Source organism: Rhinolophus hipposideros (genome assembly GCF_964194185.1).
Source record: "Rhinolophus hipposideros genome assembly, chromosome: 14".
NCBI classification, from domain to species: domain Eukaryota; kingdom Metazoa; phylum Chordata; class Mammalia; order Chiroptera; family Rhinolophidae; genus Rhinolophus; species Rhinolophus hipposideros.
Window position 1 is genome coordinate 47,711,370 of NC_138060.1, and position 22,136 is coordinate 47,733,505.

The window sequence follows — 22,136 nt, forward strand, 5'->3', positions numbered from 1 at the left end:
GTAAAGGAAAATTAGTACCTTTTTTATTTGTTTTCTTAGTTGGCAGAGCTAGGCTAAACATTCATATCCTACTTTTATGGTTCAGGTAGGTAGCTTTGTTTATGTCCCCATTTCCCTTTTCCTTATCTGCCTTTATTGGATTGAGTTTTGTGAACTGAGATACTTTTGTGGTTTAAAAAAGATCAGGCTCTTTAATGCTATTTTAGTGTGCTAACATTGAGGCATTTCTAAGCATGAAGATTTTTAAGGTGGCATAAATAGGTATTTTCTACTATCTTCTATCTTACCACCAAAAGATAGCCTATTTGCACTTATTTTATTTTCACCGAATAAATCTTCAGTGTCGGCCCTATCCTCCAACTCCTTTCTCTTTCCTTAGATCATTGTCAAGTTTAGACCCTTCACACTTCTTCCTGGGGTTTTGTAATAGATGGCTACATGTTTGTCAAAAGCATAATGATTATTTACAGAGAAATCAAATAATAGAAGTCCCTTTAATATAGGAAAAGGTGCAAGACTACATGGAAATGGCTTTACGGAGGTAGAGAGTCTTCACAAAGAATTTGTTGCTGATAATAGGGCCAGACAAATGAGTGAGCTGAATACTTCCTTAAAAATGTATCCTTGCCTTTCTCACACGGAGTTTTGTACTCTGACCTCTCCCAAAATATCTTAGAGGGTCTGGCTATGTGCCTGCTTAACTACTAAGTGCAAGAAATGGAACAAACCCAAACACATTTGCATACTTATGACAAGACTGTTTCTAGAGTTTTTTTATTAAACCCAATTTTTATATCTTTGTTATTTTTTGAGTTGTTTCTTATTTATTTTTTACTTGAAGTTTAACAATTAAATTTACAAAATCAAATTATATCATTTCCTGTTTATGTTTCACTGGTATCCATTATGCAGTTGATTATGGGTGGTGTATAATTCTATGTGTGGATCCATACACAGACACTCAGACTGATTTGCATATTATACCCTGCACACCAAACTCTTTAGAGATTTGTGAACACAACATGCTTTCTCAAACCTCTAAGCATTAACACATGGCATTTTCTCTTTGCTTCAGCCCTACCTATCCCAGCCATCTTCATGTCTTCATGATTGAAATCAAATTTCACCTCTCGATGTAGCTTTCGGTGAATTCCCACAGTCATTCACTGTATCTTCTGTATTTCTATAGCACCTTTTTCATATGTTCATTTTACTAGTTTGTGATTGTTTATTTACATACCTGTTTTTCTTCTGAGATCATGAAGGCAGACATATAAATACACAGGTATAGTTTACCAAGGTTAAACTGATTCTTTTCAAATGATTATACTGGCCAAACACCTTGTAGAACCAGTAGAAATACTGAACCTAGCTGAGACCTAAGGAAACATACTCTTAGGTAGTATTAACTACAAGCAGAATCAGTGATTCTTTGAAGGCCGGCTCTCACGAGAAATCTTTAAGGTAGTAGGACAGCTGCTCTCAGGGGAAGCTCTGGAGTGTGAGACTTATCTGACTTTAAGCAAAGAAGCTTGGCTTGGATCCATTTGATCAGCCACCCACAGGAAAGAGAGTGGTTATAACCTTCCAGGTAACTCTGGGTGAGGTGGCTGCTATAGACTAAAGGCATGCTCCAGAAAAGTTGGAGGCATAGAAACACAAGCCGTATAAAGGAGATCTGGCAGGGACAAAAACAGCATCTGCTACATGTACTCAAATTTTGATAGATGCTAGAGAAGGCAACAGTTCTCATTTGTTGAGAGCTCACTTTTTGCCAAGTGCTATGCTAAGTGCCTTATGTGCGTGAGCCTGGGCCCTTCAGTGGTTTATCCTGGAGTATGTATATTTAAACAACTTTTAGCCAGGTGTAATATCCAACAAGTCTAGTTAGTGAGCCTGGAAGCAATGCCTATGACTATTCCATCAAATTCAAGAAGCTCTAATTGCAAGACACATCATTACTTTATGTTCTATTGTTCTACTAGGAAGGAATACAAAATACTTGCTATTAAATGATAATGCCGTACTTTCATATCCTCCATTATGGGACACAACCTTCTTCCAGAGATGTTGAAATATAAATTTTAAAAGTGTGTATGTAATTTGGACATTTATAAATATTGATGGCCAAATGGCAAGTAGGAAGTAGTTTATGTTTCAAATTTTACAATATTAGATTATTAATTAATTTAATGTCTTTGAAATTAGTTTTACAATGGGATATTTAAAGCAATTATTACTAACTTTAAAAATAATATAGTACAAATAGACTCACAGATACAGAGAACAAACTGATGATTGCCAGATGGGAGGGGCATTGTGGGTTGGGTGAGAAAGGTAAAGGGATTAAGAAGTTCAAGTTGGTAGTTACAAAATATTCACAGGGATGTGAAGTGTAGCATGGGGAATATAGTCAATAATATTGTAATGACTATGTATAGTGCCATGTGGGTATTAGATTTATGGGGGACATCACTTCCTAAGTTACATAACTGTCCAACCACCATGCTATACACCTGGAAATAATATAATATTGAATGTCAATTGTAATTGAAAAATAATATAATATTGAATGTCAATTGAAAATTAAAAAATATATAATTTTATCATCCAAATCTATATTAATCAGAATCATATTGTACTGAAGCAAGTGCAATTTCAAATAGTTTGTCATCTATAAAAAAATCAGTAAGCTATAAAACCAAAAAATTATTTGTAATATCACACTGACATGTTTCTGATAAAAAAATAAGTAAAAATAAAAATAATACAGTACATACAAGGGATTGTAAGAACTATATGTACTTCTAAGTTGATCACAGGAATGGACTTCGGATAGACTCAGCATATACTTTTTAAAACTTACATTTGGTCAAGGACAGCTACATGCAGTCCTCATACATGATCCTTATGTGTTGTATCTGAGAAAAGATTATTAATCACATTTATCAGTTGTTACTCAATGACTACTATGATTTGCTGGAACGATATATACAATATTGAAAATAGGATTTTCTTGTGCATATATTTTTAAACTTTTAGCATAAATTATGAAACCAGCAAGGCTATTGATCATTTCACAAGATTTTTAAATAAATGGGGCCACTCATGCATGATGTTGTATGTCACACTATCTTCAATCCCCATCTATTGCTTCCCTGGTACCTGTCACATTTCAAGAGGTGAAAAATCCAGGAAGACACCATTAATTTGATAAAAACAAGATTTTTGGTTGGTGTAATGGGCCATTCCATTACAAATAGTTGTTTTTCGAATTCTCCAATATTAGTGTGAAAATTGTAAATATTAACAATAAAACATTTTTAAATGAACATTGAGCAACAGCCAAATGAAATGAAACAATCATACTCATAATTTGCTTCAGTTACTTAATTGAAATATGAGAGATTTCTTTATTTAATCTGTGTTGAAAAGGGTTTATTGCCATAGCTAGCTAGTTGCTATCACCAAAATTAAAAACTATATAAATTATACAAAGCTATCCACAGAGAATAGCATAAAAATCACTGCCCCTGCTGAGGACAAAATGATGTCTTTGGTTGAACTGCCAGATACAAAGTAACAGCAAGAGATAAATTATTTTCTGGACCATTATTAAAGGATTAGAGGTGGGTCCCAAATCTCTGTTGACCAGATTCATTTTCTCCTCTATGGTTGGTATGTCTTTATTCAGTTTTGAGTTGTTTGTTCCAGAGAAAATTGCTGCGATGTTAAATAAATCTGAGAGTAACAAAGAAAACAAATCTCATGTATTGTTTTTGTTTGTTTGGTTGGTTTTTTTCTACTACTGTCAGAGAGTCATCTTTGAAATATTTTACAAATTACCAAAATTTTCAATTGTCTGATGCCTAAAGTGATAGAAATACTGAAAAACAGATTTAAAGATAGGTTCAAATTCACTTGTAATTATTAACATTATTAGAATTGAAAATCTAAGTCTTCAGAATTGTTGTGTAAGTGTGGGAGGATTAGTAACAGAGAAAAAGTTTTTATCACATAGTTTTGTCCTTAGATATAAGCTTCAATTTTTCTCCTAAGAAACAATATCTCAAAAAAAGCCAGAAGGATAACCTTTTAAGAGAATGTGAAAGCATCTCTCTGTTGGGCCATATGACTTGGCCCATAGGGAATTGTATCATAGCAAAATTGATTAGCTTTAGATGTTATGAAATTGGGTCATGTCCCACCATCATGATTGATCAGAAACTGTACCAAAATCAGTGAGAATGGGAAAAACCCATGGAAATAACTGCAGAGATTAGATATGTTTTATTGGGCATTGATTCCATCATAGTTTAAATAGGTATTGTTCTTGTTTTTAGTCTGAGTTCAATAGAAATTTATTTTTCAGTTGAAGAGTAAGAGCAATGAAAAGAACCATATTATACATTCTTCTTTTTTATTAATTTTTCTGGTTTTAAAACTAAGGAAAATAGTAGATCAGTTATAGAAGAAAACAAAAAATCGCTTTTATTTCTAGTACTGTGTGATTCATTAATGCATTAGCTTTTACTATGTGCCAGACATTATTCTGGAAACTGAAGTTAGAGCAGTAACTGAAGTAGACACAGTGTGTGTGTGTGTGTGTGTGTGTGTGTGTGTGTGTATGCGTATCAAATATATCAAATGAAAACTCCAAGTTTCTACAGTAACTTACATCTGAAGTTACTGTTGAATAATTATGGAGCTGACAGTTTCATGGGCGGGGGGGACAGAAAATTAAAAAAAATAGTAAATTATTCAGTATGTAAGACGGTGAAAGGAGCGATAAAGAAAAATAGAGTGAGGTCTTCATATCGCACTCAATTTTAGAGAGTGCCATTCATATTCTATTTTATGAGAATCTCATTCCCTGCAACTGTGTAACATGATCCTAGGAGGGAGAGTTGGAGAATCTTGGTGAGTGTGAAAGGAAGAGGTAGGTATTTTGGTTCAATAGCTGGATTGATTGAGAAGGCAGCATTAAAGACTTAAAGATGGTACTATTTAAAGGACAATTGTATTGGCAGTGGGGACATCCTGTGCAAGGAGAAGAGAAAGGTGGGCAAGTCCAAGGATTAGAAAGAAGGCCAGTGTGATTGGACTAGAGTCAGTGCAAGGGAAATAGAAGGAAATGAAGTCTAAATATTAATAGATAGGCATGTGAAATGAATATGATATGCAGCCCCTGGAGAGTTTTGAGCAGAGGACCCTGACTTAAATTTCAAAAGGTTACTCTAGCTGCTGTGTAGAGAATAGGCTACGGGGTACAGAGTGGGTGAAATGGAAGCCAGGAGACCTATTAGGAGGTTAACATAGTAATATAGGTGAAAAATGGTGATGGTTCAGTCCAGGGTGGACACAGTAGTGGTTAGTGTTTAGATTGTGTATATTTTTGGAAAAATAGACAATTAAATTTATTTTCCTGTAACATATGAAGAATAAAAATAACGAAAGTTTTTGGTAGTGTTACCATATGGAATTTATCTGTCTAGTACTTTTGTGTAGATACTTGTGTGTGCTAAGTGTATAAAATATTGTGATATGGCAACCCTATAGCATCTACTAAAGTATGCATTTTTCACTTAATATAACATATAACACATACGCAAATCATATTTTATACATGATAATATAGCATATGTATCATGACAGAAGGATGTTCTATATCCTTAAATACGAGTTGGGAATGTGCTATTTATTTATTTATTTTTTATTTTTTTATTTTATTTTTTTAATTTTAATTTATTAGTTTCAGGTGTACAAGACAAGGTAATACTTAGACGTTCATCATTTATATCCCTCACACTGTGGACGCCCCTCCCCCCATCCACTATCACTCCGACCTCGTACCGAGCCATCACATTATATATATAAAATTATAGTTGGCATTCATTAATGTTCAGCTTCTGGTATACAGTGCCATGATCAGGCATCCACAGTATCCCTGAGGTGGTCTCCCAAATAGGACACATGTCCATTGGATACCCAACAAAATCTTTACAACATTATTGGAATGTGCTATTTAAAACAAAACCTATATAGCATTCCACAAATAGGCTATATCACCCAATACAAAGAATTGAGAACTGGGTGGGTTCTATCAGAGATTGGATGGTGGCTGCTTTCAGAAGTCTTTCAGAGAAGGAATCTGCTTTCAGAGAAGCGTTTGCTGTGTTATTATATTGCTACTTCAGAACTCTTTTGTTTGGAAGATTTGCCAACAAGTTTAAGCTCTCAGTTTATAGAGGGAGCCACGAGTTATCTGGTCAGACCTTTGTTCTTTGCCGGGCAAGGATGCCCTTGTTCAAAGCTAGAAGTGACCCCTCCTACACTGACTGGGCTATGCTATCTGAACATAGCCCTAGACAGGCTGTTCATCATGGTCCCCAGAGTTTCACAGTCTCCCCAGAGATACCTGTGGAATCCAGGTATGTACCTACCTGTACTGTCCCTCCCTGTACTGTCCCTCCAGAAACAGTGGGTGTTATTGGGTTCTGCTGGGATCTTTCTCATATTTATCTCAGACAGGGTGTGCCTGTCACCGTGGTCTGGTTGCCTTCCTTTCAATCTAGTCTATTTCTACCACAGCTAACAGAAACCTCTCCTCCTTTCTGGTACATATGAATGGTTCCTAGTGTGTCTTTTTCTGAACTCTAATATAGGCTTTATCATAGTTTCATGTTGGCAATGATGTCCATGTTCGTAGCAACATTTTGCCTGAAAGTCTCCCAAACAATTTGTGTGTGTGTGTGTGTGTGTGTGTGTGTCAAATGCAAGATCAAATAGAAATCCCAAAGTATACAGTAACTTATTTCTTAAGTTACTTAAGAAATAATTATATTACTTTATTTCTTCATGGCTTTGAAATATGTTTTTATGAGTATTTCAGGCATGTAAAATAAATTTTAATCAGATGTGGAACACATTTTATTAATTAGATAGTATTACAGTTATAGGATGTCTCACTCCTCTCAACTGGAACTTGCCTTTTATTTTGTATTAAAAAGATAAGTACTGTTCACATTTCAACATATACAGCTCATCCTGGAACAAGAATTTCCTAGAGGAAAGCAGGTTAAAGAAGGGAATTATTGATTTACTTGGACGCACTGTGGGCACCACCGGGTATAATCGAGAAAGATATATGAACAAGACTAGGTCCCATTAACTTCTGATTCACGTTAAACAAGAGGAAGGTGACCATGTAACTTGCCCATTGCCAAAACACCATCCAACCTTTAATTCATTGTACACATATTTATGGAATGCCTATGATGTACTGTGTTTCTCCGAAAATAAGACTGGGTCTTATATTAATTTTTGCTTCAAAAGACACATTAGGGCTTATGTTCAGGGGATGTCATCCTGAAAAATCATGCTAGGCCTTATTTTCTGGTTAGGTCTTATTTTCAGGGAAACACGGTATTAGGCACTTGTTCTAGGCTCAAAAGAACCAACAGTGAGTAAAACATAAACACTAGTTACACAGAATTTACTATCTGCTTAAGAGAATAGACAATAAAGTGGCGTAATAAGATAAAGAATTAAATGAAGGTGCAATGCTATAGAAGATAATCAGGAAAAACCTCTTCAATAAGCTGGCATATGTGCAGAGACTGATAGGAAGTGAGGAATTAAATCATGTGGTTAAGTGAGGTAAGCTTGTTTCAGGTAGAGAGAAGTAAAGTGCATGTACGTCCAAGGTGTATGTATGCTGGCCTATTGGAGGAATGGCAAGTAGATGAGTGTGTTTGGGACAGAGTGAGCAGAGGGGCATGGTAGGGGGTGAGGGGCATGAGGCGGTAGTAGGACCTATTGGGTCTTGAATCCATATCACCATAATTTCCTTGTTTCTGTACATCTTGAAGATGTTTATATCTTCCAGAACTCCCTTTTGGAACAGATGTTCCCGGAGAGGCAGGACCTTAAACTTATTATCATGGGAACGTGAATTTTCAGTTAACTTCTTGGAGATTCATGGACAGTTAGCACAAATTTGATTTTTAAAAAATCTAGGTGGTGAATTAAGAAGGGAAAGATAGTATTATTAGAGAATAGAGTATGGTAATGTAAGTCTGAGGGTAACAAGTTAAGTTTATTCAATATTGGAGACAATTGTGTTTCGCCTACCCAAAGTATTTCCCTTTTAATCCTCCTTTTCTTTTCTGGAGGGCTTCAATTTTGGTCTGTAGAACATGCTTCATTCTTCACCGTATGTAGCCATTTGCTCTGAGAAAATGATCTTTTTCCTGGCTAAGAAGGGTGGCATGTCTTGAGGAGTCACAGCCAATCATGATAATTCCATCTCCTTCATCAGTGAATGATTTAGGAAATTGCATGCTGGGGCAGGAGCTTCCAGGAAAGGTTTCTTACATATTTAAGAATATAGGCAGAAAAGGTACGTATATCCAAATGTTGATGGTTGAAGACAACATGGCTGACCCTGCTGCAGCCATTTTCTGACCAGGAAGGTAGATATCAACACTTGTTATGGTTAAGTGATTGGTCCTGGCATCATCTGCTAATATCATGCAAAAATACGTATATATGTTATCCTATCATTTGTAATAAATATAAGAAATCGCCCATAGAATGTCAATAGAGAATCTTAAAATATTATCATTATACATTATGTTCCAATGGAATGACATTTTCAAAGAAAAGGATCACAATATATTGTCAGAAGAAGTACACACAAAAATAAGTATGTATTTTATTTAGATATCAAATATATGGACAGAGATAGAGACAGAAAGAAACATATATATACTCACAGGAAAAAAGAGAGAAGCAAATACACTAAATATTAATAGCAATTAACTCTGGGTCATAGGATCCAATGTGTGAATTTTTGTTTGTTTTTATATAGTTTTGCATTTCAACATTCCACAGTGAAAATAATAAGGCATTTATGGTCAGATAAAAATTACTAATTTTACCAAAATCAAAGAAGGATGATCCAAGTGCCTCACAGGCCCTCTCTCATACAGCTTTTAAAGTATTGCTGTCCTTTCCATGAGCTGAAAGTCTGGGCCCCCAGTTCAACTTTGCCTCAATCTGGCTGCTCTCTTAAGGTCTGGCCTCAATTTGAATACCTTCTGGAAGTTAGAGGTCTAAACACCAGTGCTGTGAAGGACTGGGGAGAATTCCCTTGCAATCTGCTTGGTCACTGCATTTTTCTTTCTCATGTGGCCAACAGGGTAGTCCTGCAGTGAGTAGGAGACTGTCAATTCAAGGAAGTCCTGGCCTTCGGTGGCATCCTGCCCTTGATTTCACGAAGTGGTCTTCACGAAGCCCTCTTGTTATACAGGGCACTACCCACTGGGGATCTATACTAAGCAAGGATGGCAGTGACAGGTCTTACTGCATAAACAGTGTTTTGCACCCCAAGGGCCAGGCAGCATGAGACTTAAGCATGCAGATGACATCGCCAAAATTGCTGCATAGTACAAATTAGGATTCGAGTCAGCTTGAGTCATATGGAGACTTGGGGCCTCTAAGGTAATTTATGGTAAACTGCAGAGGCTAAAATGAGGCAGAATCTGGACTTTTCCACTAGTTGTGAGACTTTGGGAATGACTCCTGAGTCACTGGTCAGGTAAGATACTTAGAGCTATAACAATATTTCAGAATGTATATCAAGGCACAGGCTAAGTTCTCCACCCTATTTCATGACATAGTATGTAATCGGTCAGCCGATATATATATAGTTTGTCTGTCCTGTGATAGAAAATGAATGGGGGATGAACAGGTATGCTATATGTTTATCTGTAGATAGTCTGCTGGTGTGACTGTCAGTGTGGTGATACCCCAAGTTGTCAGAAATTAGTTTCTACCAAATTCAGGGCATGAGGCAAAGGCTTGGGTGCATATAGTATGTTTGGGATGTAATTCTCTGAAGCAGGAGTGATGCAGTTGGGAGAGTGGCAGGAAGAAAGTCCAATGTGATGGTGTATTATCAAGGTCACTGCTAAAATGTTTGTGGAAAAAAAATTTTTAAAGCTAAAATTGGTCAGTGGGGTTCAGTATCACTGAGACACCCTGAGAAGGTACAGAAGGACTTCCAGAACTGTGCCAGCTCCTGTTCTGCACTGGTATAGTATTGCTTTGGTGCAATCACCCTGCACCTCCAGGCTCCACTTGCACAGACGTCCTACACCTCTGGAAGCCACGTCTGGCAGATGGTACTGGAGCATTTGCTTGAGGGGGAGTGCTGTATGCAAGGGGAGCCTGTGCTTGCATGGAACTATTCCCTAGAGCTGAAGTGGCCAAGGGGATATGACACGGGCCACCAAAGTTCCTGGGGTTTTGTCTGTGTATCTAAGAAAAATATACATTAAATTGCAGCCCTAAAAATAGCATTTTGTGGGTTAAAACTTAAGACGAATAGGTTTGGTCTATGTCTGTATTTTAATTTATTTATTGAGTACCTATTATGTTCTAGATGTGCTAAGGAAACAGAAATGGATCAGAAATCTTGTCAGATTCCAGGTTGATACAGGAGATAAACTCATTACAATTAAAAATGTTACTCACTCAAATGGGGTATACATAAGATGCCTAACGTGGTTTCATGGGGAAAGTTGCTTTTATTTCAGACTGAGGAAGACTCTTCAGAGGGAGGTCAGAGTTGGGGTACACATACACACACACACACACACACACACACACGTGTACACGTTTATATGTGTATAAAATTCTTTCAGAGGGCAATAACTGTCTGCTTTATGTGAAATATTTATCCTTATTGTCAAAATTCAAATCTAGAAGCGTTGTAAGATTCACGGAGTACACAATGATCACACAACAGACTGGTTTTAGTGAAAATGTATTTACTTTCCTCCAGTTCACATTTATGCTTTGGATACCACTGTATTTTTTGGTTTCCAAGTAGTTACTTATGTTCATGGAAAAAATCAAAAGCGTCCATGAAGCTTATTCCTAGGTTAGAATTTGTATTCGGCCAAAGAAAACCTTTGCACCTGCCACTGAAATGCATCCACTTCTGGGGTGGAATGCACCAGCTGTTCCCCAGCCTCCAACGGCACGCCAGGCAGTTCAAAACTGAGAATGAGGCATCATATCCCAGGCAGATGAAACTGGTGGGGAAATTTCAAGTCGACAGAATGCAATTACCCAAATTGAAATTAGGCCAGGGGCATATCAGGAGGCCCTTCCCATCTGTTGGGGAAAAGGATCACCAGATATTTCACAAGGGCAAGTGGTCAGGATCTTTATTCTAGGAGTCATTTCAAAGGCAGGCACTTAAAAAAAAAAGAAAAGAAAGGAAAACTGTACCTGGTATAAAAATCATATCCCTTCAGTGAAAAATAAATAACGTGAAAGTCTTGAGAAGATCAGTCTTTTCCTGTTTTTGGAGGAAAGAAGTGTTTATGGATGGGGAGCTTAAATATTTCTACATCAGCTCTTCTTACCAAGGACAAGGTATAATGGACAATTGGTTTTCCTGGAACTGGCAAAAAGAGATTTCCCAAACCAAACATATTGAATGCTTTACATTTATCCCTGGTCATAATAGATAGATCCTTTCAGCATGAACCTGTGGAACAATGCTGTATGGTTTTTCTACAGAACTTGACACAAGCGTTGTTTCTTTACCAAGAAACTAAACTAATTTTTAGAGTCTGTTGCAAAAATAAATAAGCTGAAGTTGGGCAGTGGCCTTTAATATTTGTAGCAAAAATGTGTGACGATTGCACATGGAATCCACAGGTCCATGCCTGTGTCCCATCCCTGGTAACGTGTATCTCTCTCAGGAGGGAATAGAAGAATCTACATATTGTCCATGCCAATATGAACCTAACATTGGCATAAGCTCCCGACACCCCTAGTCAGAGAGAAATGAAGAGTAGGCATCTCACACCAGGTCACGGTTTGAGGGGAATCTATCTCACTGAGAAATAGACTGGCTTCCCTCTGTTCTGGTCAATAATTTGCCCTCTTTTATGGACATAGAATTCAGCGTTTGCAGCCTAAGGGAGGAATAACAAGAGGTATCTCCAGGTCAGAGGTCTCCTTTTCCAGCTGCTGCTTTTTGGAGATACCCTGAGATCCCTGGATTCCTTCATGCCACTCTCCAAAGCAGGGTTCCTGTGCCCTCCCTGCAAGAGGTTTTTGCTCTCATACTGCCAGTCCTGAAAAGCTCACTTCCCTTTCCCACTGGATGTATAGAGAAAGGAAAGGAGATAAACTGGGAAAGGGTCTTATTCAGCATGAAGAAAATGTTTCCTTTGTTGGAGAGGTTCACGTCTAACTCTGTTTGCTTGCCAGGGCAGCATGCTGGGGAACCTGACAAAATGGTCATGGCTGGAGTGGGTGACACAAAGTTAACTATCATATTTAATGCAACTGTCCACTGGGAGGGAAGAAGCCACATGTAGGCCACCTACACACTGAGTTACTTGCAGGATCTCCGTTCCCTCCCTTCCCCCTTCCCCCTCACTAGCCCCCCCACCCATAATGTCACAATTTACCTGTCACTGTGGCAGTTAAGATATCAGTAGTACCAGAGTGCCAGGACCATCACACTAGTTTCTCCACCCTATAGTGCCAAACTGTCCCAGAAATTTCCCTAAGATGAGCTGAGTCCAACCAGTGGCCCATCCTAGTCAGACATGGGCACTGTTCTTAGCTCTGAAGAGATGTGTGAGCTTTAGATTGTACTTGTTAAATACTGACCTGAGCTTCACCACTTTTTTTAAATTTATTGGTCAGAATAAATAATCTAACTTCTTTTATTCCCCCTTTCTTGATCATTTGTAAGTAACAAAGTTTATCTCTCAAAGAGGAAAACAGAAAGCATATTAGTTAAGCTTGAACCTGAGCTCTGCTAAAGTTAAAAATGTGGCATTATTATTTAGAGGTTTAGCTTGCACTAATTACCTCTTAGTTTTACTTGACCTATGGAACAAGCCACCTTCTGCACATTTTATGTGAAAGCTGGTTTTCTGAAAGGATGAAAGTTGGCAAAGCAGGGAATGAAATAAGGTACTAAATTTTATTTCCTACTAAATAATTCTCCTCAAGGTGGGTAAACTTTTAGTAGTTAAATTGCTAAAAATGAAGATTCTCCTCTGCAAGAACAAATCTCCGAGTGACAATTATTTGTCTGTGTTCGTAGCATTTATGGGTCTCAGTAAACAGTCAGTACATTTATGTTCCTCCCATTACCTCCGGTCATAAACTTCCTTAAAGAAAAACGAATAATTATGTTTCCTGACTATATAATGAGCATCAACATTCAGCATACTGGCAGCCTCTGGATGCGATGGATGGTGGATCTAGACTTCCAGAGATTAAACTGTTTCGAGGTACTGGCAAAAGTGTCAGGCTAATCGTATGGCCATGATTTAGTGCCGTTCATGGAGATGTCATCTCTGGAAGGCAAATTATAATATGTGGGGCTATTTTTGGATTTGGGGCCTCCCAGCACGCAGCTGCTGGGACTGGCTGGGCGTTACATAGAGCGCCTGACTGAAGAGTGTGCACCTTGTGCTGTGGGAGTAAGCCTGGCCACTCATTCAGGGGCCAGCCAGTGTACCCCAGTAGCCCTGGGGATGCAGTCTCATCAACAAGTGTGTCCTGGCATTGTGGAATATCAGAGTCAGAAATGGATCTTACACGCCCTATATCCAACCTGCATTTTCCACACAAGGTAACTGAGGCTCCTTCTGGAGAATCCATCTTTCCAGGCTCAGTCATTCAGAGCCGAGAAGCCCCTCACATCCTAGCTTTGGGTATTGTACTCTTATATATCTTCCCTGAGGTCAAAAAAGGTGGCATGGGTTAGAGGGTAAGGGAGAGACACAGAAAAGAAAGTAAGTTAGGCAAAAAGAAAGGTATGATTAATATTTCCAATCCTCTTGACACTCAAACCTGGAAAACCAAAAATGTCCCTTCATTGAGTCTCCCTTAAGAGAAGTCAACCACAATCGTATGCCCACTATGAATCCATACCATGTTCCAGGAGCTCTGTTTTTGTTGTAATTTTAAACAGGTTTCCGTTTTTTTGTTGTTGTTTTGTTTTAGCATGAGGGATTTTTTTCCCAAAACTGTTATTCACCACAATAAAGTGCCTAAGAAGAATGAGATGGCCTGATCCCCCCTCCCTGATATTAGAAAGTTCCAATTTAGAGAACTGGACAAATGTGCAAAACACGAGAGGAAAGGGGAGGAAGGTCAGTGCTACCCAAAGTGTGGTCCACAGACAGGTGCTGGTCAGCAGACTTGTGTGTCGATTGCCAGCAAGTACAAGGATCTAGATTAAGTGTCTAGCAACTAAGTTTTATAGCAATTTGTCAGAAGAGTTTTATGTCTCTCGTCTCTAAATAATAAAAATTTGGACTGTTTTCTTGAAACCCTGCTTTTTGCATTTCACTTTCTAGTAATTTCTAATGTAGAAGATCCTGACAATTAAGTTCACAAACTCATCCTAGAAACTACGGTCACCTTCAAAGGACTCCTCTTAGGAAGCTGTGCACTGATGCCAGCGCCTAGTCCACTCTTTAAAGCAATTTTGGAACTCTTTTTCTGGAATGGCCATCAGAGCTGTCGTAATTGGCTCATGTGATTGTGGGGCTGGCAAATAAAAAAAAAAAACCAAAAACAGCAGGTTAAATTGGCAGTCTGGAGACATGGGGAGTCCAAAGGCTTGTTGAGTCCAAAGGTAGTCTCGAGATAGAATTCCTTCCTTCTTGGAGGATCTCAGCCTTTATTCTTAAAGTCTTCAACTGATTGGGTGGGACCCACCCACATTATGGAGAACGATGTGCTTTATTCAAAGGCTACTGATTTAAATGTTAATCACATCTAAAAAATACTTCACAGCATCATCTAGACTCGTCTTTGATGGGACACCACAGCCTACCCAAGTTGACATGTACAATTCACCATCACGCCTGACATCCAAATACAGTCTATGCTATTTGACAGAAGGCCATGTTCTTTCTTTCCAGTTGTCTGTCTGTTCAACACCATCTGTTTCTATGAAGACACACTGACTTATTTAAGACTTTTATGTGGACTGTGATTTTTCTGCTTTAAGTACAAAGATTATCTCATCCAATTTTGATATGAAGCATTTACAATTTCAATCAGCGATACTGAGCAGAAAGCCTGGGATTGAGCTCGATACAGAAATGAGTCAGAAATAGTCCTCTACCGTGTTATACCTGGGTGAACTTGGATAGGGTAGTGAAACCCCCTCCATCTCCATTTTCTCAATTGTAAAATCTGAAAAGTCATACTGACTTTCCAGGTACTCGTGAGTTTTAACTGAGGAAACGTTTATAAACTTCTCTTCCAGAGTCTAGTATGTAGGAAGCCATTTGTATTTTAGTGCATTTCTTACTTCACGTTCTTTCTTTCTTAACTACTCAACCCCACACCGCAGTGCTCACACAATAGTCAGCACAAAAAACACACCCTTTCCCTCCTTCACACACTCAGTACTGTAGCAGTTCTCCTAGAAAAGTTTTTACTTTTTGAACATACGTCTCATTTTACCCTTTTATTGTTTCATAAAGTGTCATACATTCATCGCTGGTAGATAAATGAGATGATGTTAGGTGATCATTTTATTCATTTACTTAAATAAACCTTTAAGTGTGTATTTCATCCCAAGTACTGTTCTAGGTGCTGAGGATTTAGCAATGAACATGACAGATATATCCTGTGCCCTTGTGGACCTTAGATATTAGTGGGGGAGGTACTCAAACAAGCAAACCCACAAATACAGACTCCAGCTACAAGTAATGTCATGTTAGTCAGGGTAAGCTAGGTGATACTGCGGTGACGTCACAAAATCTCAATAGCATCGTACAACAAAGGTTGATTTTTCGCTCATGACAAGTCAGTGGCTGGTCCAGGTGACTATTCAGGGGTAGTCCTTTCAGCCTTCCAAGATGCTTTCTCCATATCAGTTCAGATTCCATCAGAGAAGAAAGGGCTGGAGAATTAAAGAGCAAAAGTTAAAAGCTTTCAAATGTGTCAACTCTGCTTCATATTTTATTGGCAATAGCAAGCCACGTGGTCATGCCTCCTTTCAGAGAAGTGAAAAAAATGTGAGTCTTGGTAATCCTAGTGGTAAACTGGAAAACCAGATGTATTAAGTGCTACAAAAAAAAAAAATGTATATAGAGAGTCAGAGGATAGTGTGTACTGTTTTGAAAAGGTACTAGAAACCAAATAAACATGAGCTTTCATGTGTATTACTGTTTCAAATTATAATAAAGTTGCATTATGGAAAGAAAACTGAGTTAACTTAAACAAAATGATTTAATAACTTTTGTTGAAAATCGGTGTTCAGATATGAGAAAAACATTAAGGTCGTGTATGAACGGTTGACGTTTGATAGCTACTGAATGGCTAAGTCTACCTGAGGACAAGGTTGAGAAGATAGTGGAATGCTCGGTTATTTAGGCACATAGTAGATGATCAATAAAACTTTGTTGAAGTTAATTTTCATTGTTTTGAATTATTTTTGCTTTTATACTTGATTAATGTTCTTCAACTATAGTCCATTATGATTTTATCGTGAAGTTTGAAATTTTCTTTCAAGGCTAAATTTGATTGTTTTTATCTACATTAATGTTTTTATATTCTACTACAATTTAAATTTGGACCATGCATGCTTGAATTACTACTAGTGTCTTTCTCCTAATTTGTCTCAAGTATTTTCTTAAACCATTAACCAATGGTCACTAGGAGAAAGAAAGCCGTAACATTGCTTTAATACTGGAATTTGCAATCAACCATCTTTCTTTTTTTTTTTTTTAAGCAACTTTTATGTTTATAGTCCTTTGGTAATTGCTGTGTTTGAAAGGGATTTCACAAATTTGAACAAAGAAGGCAGACAGTGCCAAATTAAAAACAAAACAAAACAAAACAAAAACTATTCAAGGTACTGAATGGTTTTCTTGAAGATAGAATAGTATACTTGCTTTCAAAGATAGTACAATTATTATTATTTTTTCTTATATCAGCCCTGTTCTTTTCCTTTGCTTTTGACTAAATCTTTGTAATTTAAAAAATAAATCACTCAAAGAGAGGACAATTTTTCTTGGAGTGGGTCGGTCAAGGGCAAATGAGAAGACAGTTTCCATGTCTACCCAACTGACTCTTATTTGAGCACCATCACTTCTCCACCTCTGGATACAATGGTATGTCTGAGACATCGTCTCAATCACGTTAACCAAGAACTTGTCTTAAATGAGTGCCTCTCCAGTCTGTGTGGTGAGTCACGTGAATCTAAAAGAGTCCATGCCCTTTGATGCAGTTTACTGCTCTTAAATTTGTACAAAATTTATTGGTTAGTTGGCAAATGGGACACAGCTGGCTTCTGATTTAGAGAGTGCCTTAAACTAGTTACCTCCTACATTAACTTGATCATTTAAATGGCAAGCATTACTGCTCCAACAGAGCAAGCATGATATAAAAACTATTTCTTACACGAGTATCTTCCCTCCCAAATTGCCATAGATACTTGTATCCTGAGGGAAAATATAAATAAATAAATAAATAAATAAATAAATAAATAAATAAATAAATAAATAAATAAAAACATGGGTTTTACCATCCTCACAAATGGTAAACCATCTTTGCATTATTTAAGAAAAGCTAAAAATGTTCAGTGAATGATGTTAGGCTAATGACAATTGATGCCCAGAACATAACACTAATCCAAGAAAACAGAATAGCATTTTGAAAGTGACAGTTTGTGTAGAGATTGTAGATAGCATCAACACATGCTGGGAACTTTACATATAAGTGGACTATTGCTTGGATTGAGGAGTTATTTATTTTGCCTTCCATTTGTAAATAAGACAATGTTTCTTTCCCTTCAAGGAATATCTAGACCACTTAATAAAAGAATACTGATGTCCTTTGTCCATAGTGGGAAAATTGGCAGAAGCATTCCAGGATGCTGATCATATAGGTCATAGAATTTGGAGGAACCTCAACTGTCATTTAGGAGGTCAGCATTCCATAGTTGAAGATGACTAGATCTTGAGTCAGAATATTTGGAGAGAGTCCTGGTTATAGACTATCAACTGTCACTAACTTAGCTTTCCACACCAAGTTCTCACCACGGCTTGTATGGTCTCTTCTCAGGGTACCTCTCCAACATCATTTTTATAGACCACTCCTCACTTGCTCAGTTCCATCCCCTGCACTATGTCTCACACATCCCAAAGACACATTCCTGCTGCCAGGCTTTCTATACTTGCTGTCCCTCTGCTGGGAATGCTCTTCCCCCAGATGCAGGCTGACATATTTGGAGCACATCCAGTATATTCCATGGTTGTTATAATAATGATTCACATGTTTATCTTGGTGAATCCTCACAGTCACTGTGTGAAGTGGGTAGTGACATTGAGTGGGTGAGAAAATGGAGGTAGCGTGGTTCAGCAGAGGCTGGACTGGACCACGGCAATTTGTGTGGGCACCAAAGGTTGCACACTACGTACTCTCATAGTATACAATACCCAGCACGTGGTTTAACCTCTTCCTTTAACCGGACAGCATTTCCTGACTATCCTATTTGAGGTGGAATCCCTGTGACTGTTTTTCTTTCCTGAGCTTTACATTTTCGTAACAGCACTAAATATCACCTGCTCTTTTGTTGCCTATTTACCTTGCTTCTTCCTTTGCTTATCTCCCCCAACACACTAGAGTATACTCTTCATAAAGGAAGGGCCTTGTTCTGATCTGTGTATCGCCATATCCTCCACACCCAGAAATGTACTAGAAGAAGAATATGAGTTGGGTTAGCACTATCATTTTTTAAGATGTCTTATTCATCAAACATTTACAGAGCATGCGTTTTGTGCCAGACACCACCCCAGTTTTGGAAATATGAAGGTGAACAAGAGTGATGGGAACTCCTACTTCCCTGTTTTTCCTGTTGCTTTCAGAGAATCATTGAAGACACATGCAATTAACAAGCAGTTACATAGGATAAGTACAATATTAGGGCAAATGAAAGGTGCAATGGGGAAGCGAGGGTTCAGGGAAAGTGACTCTGTAGCGGAGACCTAAAAGAGGGCCCGAAGGGTCAGAGACTGCACTTTGAACAGACAGAGGGAAATGACAGAAGGCCCTGAGAGAGTAATTTCCAGTCCTAAAAGCAGTTCACTGTGACTCAGGTATAGAATGTAAGGGGCAGAGTTTAGGGTCTGAGTCTGGAGAAAGAAGTGGGGTTTTCAAGTGTCTTGAAAACCATTCCAAGAGTCGGGACTTTATTGTCTCAGCAGGGAGAGGCCACTGGCGTATTTTTAAATCATTTGCGGTTTTATTTAGTATCTGATTGAGTTTACCACCTTCAGCCAGGTAAGGTGGCACTATTTCCATTGTCTGGATGAGACAACTGAGGCCCAGAATAATACATTTAAACATCAGTGGCGTTGATTTCATTTTCTCAGTTACAATGCTATCAGGGTTCCCCACTCGTACCCTCCCACTCTCTCTCCTTCCTTCTGATTGTCGTACTTGTCAGGAGTCAAACATAAAACTCTTTACTCACTGTTCTTATCGTTCTCCAAGGAACATACATGCACTCACACAGCATCCAGAAACTAGACCCCTGAGCAGAAGCCACTTGTCTCAGGGCTGGTGGGGCTTGTATGTGGATGGGTGCCACATTGTGCACTGGACCCAGATTCTCTGTTCTGCTTGACTGGGAAGCTGGATTTGTACCAGGAACCTTCTATCTGAAAAGGCGACTCTGGCCTGGGGAGAACAGAGCCCACTTGACAAAGTAGAGAAGAGCTGAATATCAGCCTGCCCGATATTTGGGCATGCGTGAGCACTCGACAGCAAAACACAGCTGGCACGTCTAATTTTAGCCTTGCCCGCCTTGAAAAGGGACCCTTTAAGGAAATATATTTTCTCGGAAACAATTTGTATTATAATGCAGCAGCTGATAGACATGTCAGAATATTACTTATTATTAGTGGGGAAAAACCCTGCCAAGAAATTATGATTTTTGTTCTTTTTGTGGATGTGACAATCTCCATAAAGTGTTTCTAGCATCCGTGAATCAAAATAATCATACAGGGCTAGACAATGAGAGATCTGGTGATTTTATTTATAAAGAAGTGCATACATCTGAGGGAACACCTCTTTTGATTTTCACAAAATGGTAGTAATAAGAATGATTATTCTGCTATGATCAGTTGGTCATTGTGATCTGTGATGCTTGTTAATAGTAGTCCTGGAGTAGACTCTAAAATTGCTTCAAAACTTAGCATCTTCCATGTCTTCCAAGAAGTAAAAGGTTAGTTTCTAAACCAGGTCTTGGATTCATCTGGCTTTAGTGTGTTAATAGGTTTTGAAAGCAACCGGGCACACTTTTTGCGTTTTTGCCAGCAAGGTTAGTCCTTCTGCCTTCCCCGCTCCCCTTCACTCTCCTCCCTTCATCCTCTCTTCCCTCCCATGGTCTTCAGTGTTTTGTTTAGCAGTGTAGCTTACCTTTAAACTTGGCACGAAGAGAAAAGAAGGCAGCTTTTCTGTGGAGTAGATGGAGGGAAGGATAAGAACTGAGCCACCGCCCGCATCTGAGTTCCCTGGGTTCAGTTCCAGCGGCAGCAGCTTTGCTGCAAAAATCGCTTTGCTATTCGAGATAGCCAGCAGAGGGAATCGGAACTTTGCTTGCAGCAGGGGCTGAAGCAGCTTTTTTTTTTCTTTTTTTTTTTCTTGGAGGAAATACTGCAGCCTTCTGGACTGCGTACGCTGCTCCCTGGAGAGGCTCTCTCGGTTCCACCCACCGGCTGGAAGGAGGGGAAGTGAATGAAAGGACAGGACAAGCCCCGAACACCATGTCACTCTGGGAGGGAGACAGCAGCAACTAAGCTGTGCAAGGTTTTTTTTTTTTTTTTTTTTTTCTTCCCCTTTTCTTTTTCTTTCTTTCTCCCCCCCCCTTTCTTTTTCTTCTTTCTTTCTCTTCCTTTCTTTTTATTTTCTTTTTTTTTAAGGTGAGGAAAGAGACACACAGGAGACAGGAAGCTGATCTGCAAGGATTCGGAGTTATGTTAAAAGGACTTTGATTTTTTTTTTTTTTTCCTTTACAAACGCTGGCAATTGACATCACTACAGACAGCCTGACAGAGAACAAACTGCCTCATCCCAAGTGGACCCCGGCAGCTGGGGGAAGGCAGGCAAGATCTGGGAAAGCTGTGTGTGGATTTTTTCCGACCGATCCCACTCTTTTTTTTTTTTTTTGGTGTGTTTCTTTTTTAATATTCTTGCTGTGTTGGAACTAGTGAGTGGTGGAAGACCGGGAATCTCGGAAGCCTCATCAGTCATCGGGACTGTCAGGAATAGTGGTTTAAGAGGAAGCTCGGCCTGGGGCACTATACCCTGTCATCCAGTTCCCTGCCTCGGAGGTAAAGATTCCAGCTACATGGGCAAACGCCTGGACCAGCCACAAATGTACCCCCAGTACACTTACTACTATCCTCATTATCTCCAAACCAAGGTATGGCTTGACCCACAGTCTGGCAATCAGTGTGCTATCCTGCACTTGGGATGGGAAACAGACAGGCATGTGATTATTTACCTCCCCCCCCCCCATCACCTCTTCCTGCTTCTTTGAAATTAGTAACATACCAGTGGAGTTAATGAGGCAGAGGAGAAAATAGGAAGAAAGCAAGCCCGGGATTGTGGCATTCTCTTCAAGGGGAGATAATAGTTTCACTCCAGTTCTTTTGTTGTTATTTGGCAGCATAACTGTTCCTGATGTCTATAAAGTCCTTTGCAGATGGGCAGGGTTGTTAGAAAGGAGATCCTAACAGTGATTATGAGGCACAAGAATACAATTTCAGGGGCTTTTCTGGTGAGCTGTTCTTTCTTTGTGGCTCTAAAAGATTTTTTCCCCCTGTATAGGACACGCCAGGGTGGGGGCAACAAACTTTTATTCGCCGAGTATAGAATGAAAGCAGAGTGTTGAAGGGATAGGACAGCTAATTAAAGTCTCTTGGAGTTTGTTTGGGTGTATTTTCGGTTATTTGCTTTTTTTCTATTTGCTTTATATCCTTTATTTTACATTGAGGATGATCCGGATGCTAGAGACTGAATTTTGGAGGTTTACAATAGGTGTTCCTTACTTTTCGAAG

The 22,136-nt window shown here is 38.7% G+C and overlaps 1 protein-coding gene across 17 annotated transcripts in view; it reads left to right on the top strand.

Moving 5' to 3' along the window:
• RBMS3 (RNA binding motif single stranded interacting protein 3) overlaps positions 1–22,136 on the top strand; it is a gene marked incomplete at its 3' end in the record, with an annotated part of 1,241,782 nt that overhangs the window by 576,280 nt on the left and 643,366 nt on the right. For 5 of the 17 annotated variants that reach the window (XM_081071709.1, XM_081071706.1, XM_081071710.1 and 2 more), the window contains exon 1: positions 20,810–21,499. The exons of 10 other annotated variants lie outside the window; for them this stretch is intronic. In XM_081071709.1, coding sequence (XP_080927835.1) covers positions 21,425–21,499 — 75 coding nt within the window. In that variant the 5' untranslated portion in view covers positions 20,810–21,424. Of the gene's footprint in view, positions 1–20,641; positions 21,500–22,136 lie in introns of those variants that run through there. 2 more of the 17 variants (XM_081071705.1, XM_081071708.1) reach the window with 2 other exon arrangements.